The 14,287-nt window shown below is 43.6% G+C and overlaps 1 protein-coding gene across 2 annotated transcripts in view; it reads left to right on the top strand.

The window, feature by feature from the left end:
• The window catches only part of wdfy3 (WD repeat and FYVE domain containing 3), a 583,406-nt gene that overhangs the window by 398,487 nt on the left and 170,632 nt on the right, over positions 1–14,287 (top strand). For both annotated transcript variants that reach the window (XM_085963501.1, XM_085963491.1), the window contains 4 exons: positions 5,705–5,884; positions 6,832–7,065; positions 8,720–8,819; positions 11,000–11,160. In XM_085963501.1, coding sequence (XP_085819627.1) covers positions 5,705–5,884; positions 6,832–7,065; positions 8,720–8,819; positions 11,000–11,160 — 675 coding nt within the window. The remainder of the gene's footprint in view (positions 1–5,704; positions 5,885–6,831; positions 7,066–8,719; positions 8,820–10,999; positions 11,161–14,287) is intronic.

Genomic DNA, 14,287 nt, shown 5'->3' with positions numbered 1-14,287 from the left:
GGTTTTGAGGATATGTGCTCGGTACCTCAGCCTAGTCTGCCTCAACCCTAATCTTAAACTTGCTTTGTTTCATCCATCAACACTGGGTTTTCCTCACTCTAATAAATAATCTCACTTCGGTTTGATTGATGTAGATCCCCAACACAAAATACACAGTTGTAGCTTCAAACATTTGCATTAGGAAACATCAAAAAGTTTGAAGTCAAAAATGGTTTCATTATAGCCCTAGTTACAATGTATGTTCACTAAGTAAGGATCTGAAATGCATTATATGGTTTAGAATGTTGTATTATCTAATACTGAGGCTAGAATCTATATTAATCTAGTAACATTAGCCTAGATTTTCTGTTGTTGGCTGCCCATTTTAATGGTGTAAATCAGGTGGCAGGTAGCTGATGGTTGAAATAGGTTGGGTTTATTTCCCACCAGACCACCACCCATTTTACATTGTGGCTTTGTTTCTGAGGGGTATCCTTAGGTACATGCTCATTTGGTGGTGAGTCTGTCTGTCCTGCACGCCCTCTCCTGATCAGGTATGGAGGGCATAGTTTCTAACATATGCCCATTTGAAATGGGCACCCAGCATTACTAGGGACTCGGCTGTAACAGGAGCTGATTTAAAAAGCCCAGGTAAATATATTTAATCTTTAATATTTCAGTCACTGTTCGATTGCTTTTGGGTTTTTTCCTGCAGACACTGGGGTTCTCATGAGCCTTTGTGAAAAAATATTAATTTTGTTGCTATTAATGGGTCTTCCAATGGGAATTCCCTAATCTGAGGTGTTTGGAAGAGGAAGATCTATCGACCTATGCCAGGCAGGTTAGGCTACATATAAGGTACTCTATGCTTACCCGCATCTCCATCTGCAGAAAGAGATGGCCAGACCTCCTTTGGAGGATCCTCTTTTCAAAGGAAATTGGGACAGCAGACCCAATGGCACCACTAAGATACATGAATGGCTGACCAGTCATACTGCCTCAGAAGCACTCTAATCAACAGCCACCATCTCTAGTGGCAGCACTCACCAAGATGCCACCAATTATATCTGCAAACCCTGGTGCACTTATCTGGCAGTGTCAATGGGGCACTGTCTTCACAGATTCTGAATCAGCAAAGGGTCAGATGCAGAGCCTTGCCATCTGTTGCAAGGATACCTGCAACTAGCATGCAATATAAGGCTGTCACCGTAACAGTCAGCTACAGCATGAAACTTGCTCCTCCTCCTTAGGTATGCTGCATGGAGTGGCACAAAAGACAACAAGCTAAAAATTCGATTGCGTAGTGTCCATTGTTTGGGTGCCTCAGGTGCAAAAATGGCGTCTTGAGCCGCGTGCGCACAATTTTGGTGTGGGCTGCGCCGGATGCCATCTTGGTGAGGGCGTTGGCATCAACGCTGCGAGTGTGCACCAGAAGTATGTAGAATAGGCAGATCGTGATGTCAATCAGCGTGCAGTGTGGATTTGACGTCAGCGCTGCCATTTTCATCCTCCACCGTGGAAGTAACGACCTGTGTTAACCTCGCACAGCTGAACATGCGTTCAGCAGCTGCAAGGACCGCCTACCAATGATATTTAAAGGGATCATTAACCACTCTCAGGTCAGTTTCTGATTAATTTCTAACAGCTCTGTGTAAGTTTGTGGAAGTATTTGGAGCTTTCTAGAGTTGTTTAACATTGATGAGGTGACAGGGTGTGGTATTGCAAGTGGAGAAGGCCTTGTTTCTGTCTTCAAGGGTTTCTGGTCAGACCACTTGCTCCCAGTCATGGGTGCTTCAGTTTCATCCCTCTTGGCCTGCAGCATGACAATGAGAGGGAGCGAAGAAGAGGACAGACTGCTCACAGATAGAGAAGAAGGTGGAGAAGGGCTCTCAGCAGAAGGCCTTATCCACCTTGGATCTTCCGAGAGCAATTCTCTTACCGCAACCTGAGCCAGAAGCTCTGTGCGAGGCGTCTGCACTTAACAAAGGAGATGTTTACAGAACTCTACCACCTCTTGCAACCAGATTGCAGCCTCACTCCAGGCCAAGAACAGCGCTGCCTGTGGCTGTGAAGGTGACTGTGGCCCTGAATTTCTTTGAGTCAGGATCCTTCCAGGCTGGAGCAGGCGACATCTGTAACATCTCACAGTTTGCCGTCCACTGCTGCATAAGAGAGGTGACAGACGCTCTTTATGCCAGGAGAGGGGACTTCATTGTCTTCTCTCTGAACAGAGAGAAACAGGCAGAGCATGTACGTGGCTTTGCAGGATAACGAGCTTCCCTATGGTGCAGGGCGCCATCAACTGCACGCACGTGGCTTTGTGTGCGCTGCAGGTAAATGCCGAGATGTACCTTAACCGCAAAGGTTACCACGTGCTGAATGTGCAGTTGGTGTGTGACCATGCTCAGCACATCATGATGGTGAATGCCTGGTATCCTGGCAGCAGTCATAATGCTTTCATTTTGTGCCCGTCTACTGTTCGCTCAGTCTTTGAGCCACCACGACAAACCAGAGGGTGGCTACTGGACGACGAGGGCTATCCACTGACCACCTGGCTCATGACTCTGCTCCGCAACCCAATCATAGCGGGCAGCATGTGTTCAGTGAGTGCCATGCTGCCACATAGAATCTGATAGAGCAGACCATTGGAGTCCTTAAACAACGCTTCTGCTGCCTGGCCGCTCTGGAGGAACCCTGAGTACTCACCAGAACGCGTCTTAAGATTTGTTGTGGTCTGCTGCATGCTCCACAACCTCGCCATCATGAGGGCACAGCCCTTGCCACCAGGCATATGGCGACCAGCTAAGGAGGAGGAGGAAGCAGAAGGGAGGAGGCAACCCAGACAGCCCCTTTCTGCTTGGGTTGTCAGTGATCGACTCATCCGACTGCATATGAGTGAAGGCAACCCCAATTCCCCATTCAACAATAGTTCAACACCTTACCTTCCCTCTGTTACTGACCATCACAGCGTCCTCTTGGCCACAATGCTGAAATTAAAGCCACCACAAAAGAAACATTCCCATCCAACTTTATCCATCAATCCATCCAATATAACCTAACAAAGTCAACTAATCACCCTTGTGCATTCCCTTAGTGCCTGTCTTCAGTGTGACTTTGCCTGTCCTAGTCCTCCTACGCAGTGCTACCCCAGTGGCTGCAGCATGGTTGGTGGAAGGCTGCCGGCCTTGCAGGACATCCTCAAGCATCTCTGGGCCTAGAAGGCCTGGCTGTGGACTGCACCACTTCAGCATGGGTGGCAGCAGTCTGGGCTGGCTGGCTGACAGACAACAGCAAGGCTACTGTTGGAGTGGCAGTGGTGGAAGGACGAATGCGGTCATTGTGAGAGAGGACAGCAGGTTTGTCCTCCACGGAGCCCCTGGAGTAGCACCTCAGCAATCCTAGCCATCTGTTGCAGGACAGATGGCTGGAATGCTGTGACACCCTGCAAGCCCCTTTGCATACTGGTAAACCCAACCATGATGGTGGCAGTCTGAGCTTGCGTGGCTTCAAGCTGAGCCTGCATGAGAGCAGTCTGAGCTTCCACTGCAGCACTCAGATGAAGGGTGGCTTCTGCTTGTGCTGCAGTGGAAGCTGACCCATCAGACACTGCATGATGTTGGGTCCACAAGTGCGCTAATGGATCTGCCCACCCCTTCCATGCTGGAAAGGATGGGCTCTAAGCTTTGACCAAAGCCCTGTGCAAGACTGGAGGTGGACTCCTCCATGCTCCTTAACATTTCACTTAGGCTTTCTTGCAGGCCTGCCAATGCACCAAGCATTTTGTTGTGCATACTCAACAGCGTTCTTCTGTGGGCTGCCTCATCTGAGTCCTCTGCAGCAGAACTCGTGTGTGACCTTGCCCTTCTGGGAGCTGGCACCTCTGAGACCCTTTCCCCCTGCCCTGGCTGCAGCCTACTCGTGCCCGGTGATTGACGATGTGCAGATCCCGCCTCTAAGCTACCCTCAAAACTCCGCGCAGTGCCAGTATCTGAGCTGGTGGCTGCGTGTCACATCGAGTGATGGTGTTTCTTCTTCTATAACCAATGGCTGGGCAGGTTGGATTTCTTGGGTCTCTGAAGTGAGAAAGGCACAAGGGCAGGGTTGTGGTGAGGGAAGGACGGGGAAAGCAAGATGTGCATGCTTACACCATGTGCAGCTTGTAAATCAGAAGAGATTATGGGATGAGGGGGAAGTGGGATGTGAGAAGGAGGATAACTTATAAGGATACCGGCATCTTGTACTCTTTCAGCCCCGCTGCTGGCCACGGGCTCAGCAGTGCAATTCCCAAGAGCGGCCAGCACTATCTCCTCCAAGGGGGTGAGGTGATGCAGGCGAGCCTGTCCCCCTCCGGTTAAGTTCTACTGGCACTGGTTATGCACCACCTTTTCCTGCAAGAGAAAGAGAAGTGTGTCAGTGAGTGTGGTGAATGTATTTGGGTGATGTACCTGGCATGGTTGAATAGCTGACAGTGTGTGCAAGCTTTGAGATGTGGGTGTGAGGCTTGCAACAGGGTTAAGTGTGTGAGGGTGTGATGGAACATGTCTGTGTAGGTATGAGCCATGATTGATAGAGATTGTTGGTAGGTGAGTGATGATGGAGGTGTGCTGAATTGAGCAGTGTGTGAGGCTACTGGTGCAGTTTGTGGGATATGGCATTTAAAGATGAATTCACTGACCATGACAACTCGTGAGCGGTCATTAAACTTCTTCCTGCACTGTGTCCACATCCTCGGAGCTACACTGCTGGCATTCACCACAGTGGCTATCTGCTCCCACTGCGCTTTGGTCTGTTGCCTGGAGGGCCTCTTGGCCTCCTGTAGAAAGCGGAGCTCTCTCTTCCTATTGACCTCTTGCACCAAGGCCTCCAGTGCTGCATCGGAGAAATTTGGTGCATACCTTCTCCCCTATTGTGCCATAATTAAGTAATTTTTTGCACTGTCTTCCTCAACCAGTTGAATGGTCTGCTGCAGGCAGACTGCACCTCCCCTTTAAGAGGTGCAGACTGCCTTTAAGTAATGCAGGCTAGCTTTAATTGGTGCTAGCCTCACACAAATTTGGACCTCCTGCTGAGCATTCAGCCACTTGGCAGCACCTTCAGTGCTGGGCTGAACACCCCAATCATGGAAATGAGTAGGCAGTACAAAGTTCACGTGCTGCCTGCGAACGGGCACGGGTTGCTAGCTCACCGCGATCCCCAGGCCCATTTTCGATAGCAAATGAATTTCTAGGCCAACCTTCCTCATGTAGCACCACCTCCACTTCAGAAACCATTAAATAGGTGTTGGACACTTTGCTCAGGCACGAGCAAGGAGCTGGAGTTTCCTTTTGCTTCAATTCTGCCTGTCACTATTTTATCCCCTGCTCCTTCTGTCTTGGCAAAGGCTGCTAATGGGTTTGATTGCCTTCTGAAGCTATCACACTTTTTGTGACCCTAGTCTAACATTCCTCTTTAATTGTTGTCCCACTGCTGGTATGCTACCTGCAACTGCCCAGATCTACACCCCAAATAATGAAAAACGAGCTACCCTCAGAAAATTGAGTGCAAACAGCACATTTCCATTTGATCGGTCTGAAACCTACCAAAAACCATTCTAATCTAAATGACACCGAGATTGAAAAATATAGGCATGTTTGATAGGAGAAGCATTTTGAGTAAAATGAAGCTAAGTGTTAAATATTAAGGACTTACTTTCCTTTTGTACTGAATATGTTGTTTCTTCCTACAGCCCTGGCAGTCTGAAGAGGAAGGCTCCTGGCTCAGAGAATACCCAGTCACTTTGATGCAGTTTTTCCGTTACTTATATCACAATGTTCCGGATCTAGCTCCTCTTTGGACAAGCCCAGAATTCCTTTGTGCATTTGCAGCAACAGTCTTTCCCTTTAACATCAGGCCATATTCAGAAATGGTGTGTGTTTAACTTATGTTAAACAATCTGGCTATTGTCACAACATTTTTCAAAGTGAATGAAATGAAAACTTAGTGACCTTGTGAAAAGTACATTGTTTTTTACTTTTTGGTTTGCCACATCATTTTTCTGTCTCCCTCAAATTGTTCCTGGTAGTGGGATGCAGGGGAGAAGAACCAAATGTGGACACGGGTGCCTGATTGGCAAGAGGGGAAAATCACAGTTGTTAACCATGTCTGGGGGAGGGAAATGCTGTTTGAACCAGGGTAACTATTCCTATTAAGACGTCAGTTAATTCAGTGGCCAAGAGAGAGAATATATTTTATTTATGTTCTAAAACACTGTATAAAACACTAGTTAGGCCACAGCTAGAGTACTGCGTACAGTTCTGGTCGCCACATTTCAGGAAAGATGTGATTGCACTAGAGAGGGTGCGGAGGAGATTTACGAGGATGTTGCCAGGACTGGAGAATTGTAGCTATGAGAATTAATTGGATAGGGTGGGGTGGTTTTCATTGGAACAGAGGAGGCTGAGGGGAGACTTAATTGAGGTGTATAAAATTATGAGGGACCTAGACAGATTGGATAGGAAAGACCTATTTCCCTTAGCAGAGGTGTCAATAACCAGGGGGCCATAGATTTACAGTAATTGGTAGAAGGATTAGAGGGGAGTTGAGAACTTTTTTCACCCAGAGGGTGGTGGGGGTCTGGAACTCACTTCACTGCCTGTAAGGGTGGTAGAGGCAGAGACCCTCATCACATTTTAAAAGTACTTGGGTATGCACATGAATTAATTTGCTGCAATTTTATTTTTACTGCTTTGGGGGAATAAAATTTGCACCAAATTTGATCAGCATTAACCCAGATACAGTATATATTAACATTATGCAAACTATTACGTACTTATAACTGTAAGATGATGTGAACTCTCTATGGCCTTTATTCAGGTGAGTGATCTTGATGATGAAGTGGGCTCACCTGCTGAAGAATTCAAGGCATTTGCAGGTGACACTGGCATGAATAGGAGTCAATCAGAATATTGTAATGTGGGGGCAAAAACTTTCCTCACCAACCATCCTGCCAAGAAGTTTGTATTTGACTTCATGCGTGTCCTTGTGATAGAAAATCTGTGTCTTGCACCTGCTAGTAAACAGACTACTCTTATAGACCTGCTGTTAGAGGTAAGTGTTGATACATCTGAAATAATAAATGTATAAATAAATGTTGTTCTCTCTCCATTTGTTTATTTTCTTAACCATTTTTAGATACTCATCTCACTCTTTCACCCCCAACAACTTTGGTGCCTGAACAAGAGGTCAGATGACTTGATCAAAAAAACCTCGACTAATGTCAGTATGTAATGGTACAATTTTAAAGGGGGTGCAAGAACAGAGAGACCTGGGGTGTTTGTGCACAAATCTTTGAAGGTGGCAGGACAGGTTAACAAAGCAGTTAATAAAGCATATAGAATCCTGGGCTTTATAAATAGAGCCAGAGTACAAAGCCAGGAAGTTAGGCTAAACCTATTTTTTTTTTTTTTAAAAGCACTAGTTCAGCCCCAGTTGGAGCATTGTGTCCAATTCTGGGCACGACGCTTTAGGAAGGATGTGAAGGCTTTGGAGAGGGTGCAGAAGAAATTTACTAGAATGCTTCCAGGGATGAGGGATTAGTTATGTGGATAGACTGAAAAACCTGGGGTTGTTCTCCTTACAGCAGAGAAGGCTTAGTGAAGATTTGATAGAGGTGTTTAAAATCATGAAGGTTTACATAAAGTAAATAAAGCAAAACTGTTTGCAATGGCAGACAGGTTGATAACTAGAGGGCACAGATTTAAGGTGATTTGCAAAAGAACCAGAGGTGACAGGAGAAAAAGCTTTTTTATGCAACAAGTGGTTAGGATTTGGAATGCACTGCCTGATAGGGTGATGGATATAGATTCAATAGTAGCTTTCAAAAGGGAATTGGATAACTACTTGAAGGCTAAAAATTGCAGGAACATGGTGAAAGAGTTGGAGGAGTGGATTGCTCTTCGAAAGAGCCGTGCAGACTCGATGGGCCAAATGGCCGCCTCCTGTGCAGTACTATTCTGATTTTAGCCTGCAAGTGGTTTATTTGGGGAATTCCGGCTGAGTTGATGTCCTGAAATTTTATCATGCTGAAACACCAGAGCACTTCATTGTTTACAGTACAACTTCAAAGCTGCAGCACTGATACAACTTCAAAGCTGCAGCACTGATACAACTTCAAAGCTGCAGCACTGATATGACTTCAAAAGCTGCAGCTGCATGCAACACATTAATTTCAGGTTGTCCCTAAAATTAAAGGACTCCAGATGATGTAAATTTGTGTTGCACATTCTGATCATATTCATGCATTTCCGCTACAGTGAATTTTTCTTATTGATGAAAATAGTACCTCGGAACCTAGTGATTATTTCCATAACTAAAGCTTCAGTGCATTCGTGTTTTCAACACTTATTTTTGAAGAATTTCCCAAAACAGTCCCAGCAGTAAAACATCTTCAATCCCTTTAATTATTGAGGTTATAGCAGTATAACATTGTTTATATTTGTTTAGCTTGCTCCAACTGCTAACTATTTGGGCATATTTGGAATCTCAGACTGCAGTCTGTGGTTCTAGACACACCCACAGGATCTTCAGCTGGCAGGAAAGGTAAATGTGCTATTGTCTAAGATTATACTGTGGGCACCATGTTTATGTTCTCAACCACAATTGTGGAGCATGTTGTATTGAAAAACGAAAGCTGTGAAACAGGGCTATACCTTCAAGCAAAGTAATGCAGATTCTTAATGTTGGTGTTTTTTTTGTTTTCAAGGCATCACCTGACAGATCAACACGAGCTCAGCAAAAAGAATTCCAAACTTGCATTTTGGACAGTGTGATGGATCACTTACTAGCAGCAGACGTTTTGTTAGGTGGGTCTGAGTACAGTTCCTTCTGCCCAGTGTCTGTGGAAGAGACACTGTCCAATTTGGATCAATTCCAATGAAACGTTGTGCAAGGAATATGCTAAATGTGCATCAATCTATGCTTTCAGATTATTTTATATGATCCTTTTGTTGGTTTTACTAGTATTGGAGTAGAGTTGCCTGCATTGGATATGTGTACCATTTGTTAAAAGGCCTACAGTTTTGAAAGCCTATAATGGTGCAAATCCTAACCAGTAGATGTCAGTAACAAGATACAGTAATAGAAATGCACTGCTTAAATAAGCATGGGTCTCTGCGATTTAGTGATGATAAAGATTCAATTGCTGAATTAAAGAAAGACTGCATTTAAAAATAAATAGCTCACCATTGTAGCTTAATGTGAGTGACATATTGCTCAATTTGCAGTTTTGTAAATGCTAGCATTGTCTGTTTTTGACAATTTGGAATAATTGCTCACAAATTGGAGCAAAATAACAAGTTTAGGTTTCTAGCTAGAGACCTGTAACAGGTCAGCACATAAACTTCTATTTTTCACAAGCTGATATTCTTGGCTGATTTTCTGAGGCTCCTGATTTTCTTCAAAACTGAAGAATGAATACTGCTGGTAGTTCTTTCTATTCATAAATTTTATTCATTCTGTAGTATAGTGATTTCCACTATGATGAGCTTATGGCAATCTTGAACTTTGTTTTTGAGGTTTGTGACTCAGTGGTGTTGCAAAGATATTGTGTATTTTATGCCCCTCGTTTGATGGATAATAATGAATTTAGGACATCTCTTGAAATGGTTATTATAGTTACTAGAAATTCAAATACAAAAACAAAATACTGCGGATGCTAGAAATCTGAAATAAAAACAGAAAACTGGAAATACTCAGCAGGTCAGGCAGCATCTGTGGAGAGAGAAAGCGTTAATATTTCAGGTCAGTGACCCTTCATCAGAAATTCTAGTTGTCTGTGATCTTGATAATAGTCAAAGCATCATGCTGCAACTTTTAATGAGGTGAGTATAAAGTGCTGCCCCACTGATTAAAAATAAACAATGAAAAGTAAATATTTAGTAATGCCAAATGTGCTTATTATTGACATGATGGTTTATATCAATATGCCTCGTTACCACCTACACTGGGCAGTTTTTAACATGGGCAAATTAATAAACTTAGGGGGCGATTTTGTTAATGGGGGCACGTTGGAGGCGGGACTGCTGCTTGGCGGTTCGATGTGCCGCCTTCATGGAGTTGTGGCCAACCCACGCTATTTTCCCTTGATTGACCTTGTTAAGCCCGCTTAGCAGGCCAATTAAGGGAAAGCCGTTTGCAGAGAACGTTAACGTATGACGTTTCGTCTGTCAAATTGTCATCTGTGAAGCTGTCAAACAGTGACATTCCCTGTAGTTTGATGAGGTCTTCAATTCAAGACTTCATCAAACTTCTTTCTTTTACAGAAATGAGATGGTTATTACATTGGAGAATGCAACAGCCATCTGTTACCTCTAACGCGGAGGTCCGAGACTCTCCGCATACACACCGACTGAAGCCTGCAGGAATAAACAAAGGTAAGTACACTTTTACTAACACTTTGCACTTACCTCAGATACTCACCTCTCTACTCTTGCACCCATCACTTACCTTTGCACCCCGCAGACCCAGTACTCGCTGAGCTGAGCTGAGCTGGCGGGTTTTGGAGCCTTCGGGAAGCCCACACTTGTGAGGGCAAAAAGGGGATAATCCTATTTTCTGCCTGTTAACAGGCAGTTAATAGGCTTTAATCCCCTCCCGCCTCCAAGGAGATGGGACCTGACGTGGGATGGCTACCTGCCTCCTGGCAAGATGACATGGGGGCAGGTTGGGCACCCGTCCCCAAATTCTGCCATTTTCCTGGCAGTCCTGCCTCCCCAGGGCTGGCAAAATCGCCCCCTTAGTGTTCCAAAGTCATTGAGAGAAATTCTACTTGCATGATGCCTCACCTCAATAAACTCTTACAAACAAGTAACTTGACACTTTTTAAAAACAATACACATAACTAAAAGTTTAAATCTTGAAGAATAGAAATTATATTGAAGTTAATGTATTTATTATCATTATGTAATACTGTTTATTGTGACTGTCATACTTCATTCTACAGTATAACAGAACATTTTTGGTGTTTTTTTTATAACTGTTTTAGGTGAGGATGCAACATTACCTATTACCAGTGGAGGAAGTTACAATATATTAGTGAACAATGTATTTTACTTCACACAACGACTCGTGGATAAGCTTTGGCAAAGCATGTTTAGCAAGGAGTCCAAACTGGTGGTTGACTTTATTGTTCAATCGATAGGACAGGTAAGTTGATCTTTATGAATGAGTCTCAAGAAAAATTAAACTGATTGATTGTTCAATTTGTTAAGATGGCGCTAGTTATATTTAAATATAGAAAATGAAAAGGGGAAAATAGGGAATGCTAGAAATGCATAGCAGGTCAGTCAGCATCTGAGATTAGATAATCCAGAATTTGCTGGCAAAATAATGACGAGTTAAAGGTGTACGCCATTAATAGTGTGGAAAATATCCAGCAATTTGTGGCAAGGAAGAGCTATACTGTGAGTTGTGAATCGCCACAAATTGCTGGATGATTTGCGCCGCTATACCGTTAGCCTCCCAAAAACTGGAGCTCACCGTCAATCTCCCAATGAGTGTCAAGAAATTGCTGCATTTGTGCTGCAAATATAAATTAAAGTTAGGGCTGCTATTTAACAGCATAAGGACCCTTTTAATGGGATAATTTATGTTTCCAGTGGCCATCCACTTTGAAACCAGTTAACAATTAAATGATAACCGTTCTGCACATGCTACAAAGCATGCAACCAGGATGAAAGTTAAACTGATTTATTTAACGGACTAAACTGATTTCTTAAATTGATTTGTTACGGGTTCTGGCTTGGAGTAAAGTCAATTCTAAATTTGTTTCAGCTTGTCAGGATTTAGAGTTACCCCCACCTCCATCCCGCAAAGTATGTGGATCCACGAACCAACAATCACCAAGCTGATTCCACAAGTAACATCATGCTTTGAATTGCTATAAAATATATAGCTTCTGCATGTAGGTGGTGGCTGCCTTCAGTCCCTGAATTTCATGAATTAAAATAATAAACTGAACCCTGGGCAAGAGCTGTCTTATTCATATGTTTATGCGTCATGTTCCACAGGCAAAATAAATTAGAACTACACATTTTCCTACATATTAAATTTAGTGATGATGTCCAACCTGCCACTTCAGAGCTTTGCTAACCATTCAAATCTTTAAATTTCTTTGGTTAAGGAGATAAACTATTTGTCTCGTCATTCACCAAGTTTCCAGTTGCCCTTTAGATCTCACTGCACCTTTATCAACTCACACTTCCAGCTGATGATTGCACAGTGTTCAGTTCCCTTCACAATTCCTCAGATAATGAAGCAGTCCGTACCTGCATGCAGCAAGACCTGGACGACATTCAGGTTTAGGCTGATCAGTGGTAAGTAACATTCGCGCCACACATGTGCCAGGAAATGAGTATCTCCGACAAGAAAGAGTCTAACCACCACCCCTTGACATTCAACGGCATTACCATCGCTGAATCCCCCAACATCAACATCATCCTGGGGGTCACCATTGACCAGAAACTTAATTGGACCAGCCACATAAATACTGTAGCTACAAGAACAGGTCAGGAGTGTGATGGAATACTCTCCACTTGCCTGGATGAGTGCAGCTCCAACAACACTCAAGAAGCTCGACACCATCCAGGACAAAGCAGCCCGCTTGATTGGCACCCCATCCACTACCTTAAACATTCACTCCCTCCACCACCGGCGCAATGTGGCTGCAGTGTGTACCATCTACAAGATGCACTACAGCAACTCGCCAAGGCTTCTTTGGCAGCACCTCCAAACCTGCGACCTCTCCCACCTAAAAGGACAAAGGCAGCAGGTGCCATCAGCTCCAAGTTCCCCTCCAAGTCGCACATTATCCTGACTTGGAAATATATCGCCGATCCTTCATCGTCGCTAGGTCAAAATCCTGGAACTCCCTCCCTAATAGCACTATGGGAGTACCCTCACCGCACGGACTGCAGCGGTTCAAGAAGGCGGCTCACCACCACCTTCTCAAGGGCAGTTAGGGATGGGCAATAAATGCTGGCTTTGCCAGCGACGCCCACATCCCATGAATGGATTAAAAAAAAAAAATTTGCTGTGCAAAATGAATTGGAGCTGAAGGGTGAAGAACACAATCCATCTCCTGGCGCTCACTGCGAGATGCCGCATTCCAGCAAATTCTCAGCCAATGTTTTGATCTGATATTGTATAATGTTTTGTGTGTGATGTTCTTCAGGACTTTAAATTTTCAGTTCTAATGAAGGATCACACTTGAAACCTTGACCTTTCTTTCTCTTTCAGATGCTGACTGATTTGTTGTGCATTTCCAGAATTTTTGACTTTATTTTTGATATTTAAAATGTATTTTTGTTTTAAATTATTTCACTGCTGTCACAGTTCCAATTTGTCAGTTATTTATTGATCTTCTGCTGACAATGCCACCATCAATAAAAAAAAAAGGAAAACCTTATTTCTTGTGTTCAAATGGAACATGAACATGCATTGCACTTGAGCTGGTACATCATTAAGTTTTTAAGAATGTAGTTTATGAATGCTAAGGTATGTGTTAAAAGTTCAAGGAATGGCATCTCCATTACTTGGTAACATTCACTATGACGCAAGGAGAGCTAAGATGGAGTGTGAAGAAAGACTTGCAGGATATGTAAAAGGTATTGGCAAAGGTTTTTACAAACAAATTAGTATAAAAGAGGGTCATTAAGGAGGGGTTGGGCCACGCATGAGCATTGTGAGATTATATGGTAGGTAAAAAAAATGGCAGAGTTCCTTAGGGAATATTTTACTTCAGTATTTACGAAAGAGAATGAAGGGAGTTTTTAAAGGCTTATGAGAAAAGCAATAGGAGGGCAAACAATAGATAAATGCATTGATAAGGAAACGGCCTCTTAAGGGCCGGTACTAAAAATTGATATGCTTGGTACCAGATGGTATGCAATCCAGAATATTGAAGGGGGCTAGTGAGGAAATACTGGAGGGGCTAACATTGATTTTGTAAAATTTATTAGAGCCAGGAGTTATGTCAAAGGTGTGGAGGTGGCTAATGTTACATTCCTTCAGAAGGTTGTAAAGGAATAAACCAGGCACGATCAATTGGTTAGATATATGTTAGAGACCATAATTAGCAATAAAATACATTAATCTTTAGAAGTGACTAGATAGATAAGAGATGGTCAACATGGATTTGTGAAGCGTAGATCATATTTGACTAGCCATAGAATTTTTGGAGAAAATAATGGAAAGTATAGATTTGAGGAGTTGGGTGGGGAAATGTGGAAGATGTGGTTTATATAGACTTCCAGAAAGCATTTAATAAAATGGC

Source organism: Somniosus microcephalus, chromosome 2 (assembly GCF_052327205.1).
Source record: "Somniosus microcephalus isolate GS21.2 chromosome 2, FLI_Smic_1.0, whole genome shotgun sequence".
Lineage (NCBI taxonomy): Eukaryota > Metazoa > Chordata > Chondrichthyes > Squaliformes > Somniosidae > Somniosus > Somniosus microcephalus.
This window is presented reverse-complemented; position numbering and strand designations above follow the sequence as displayed.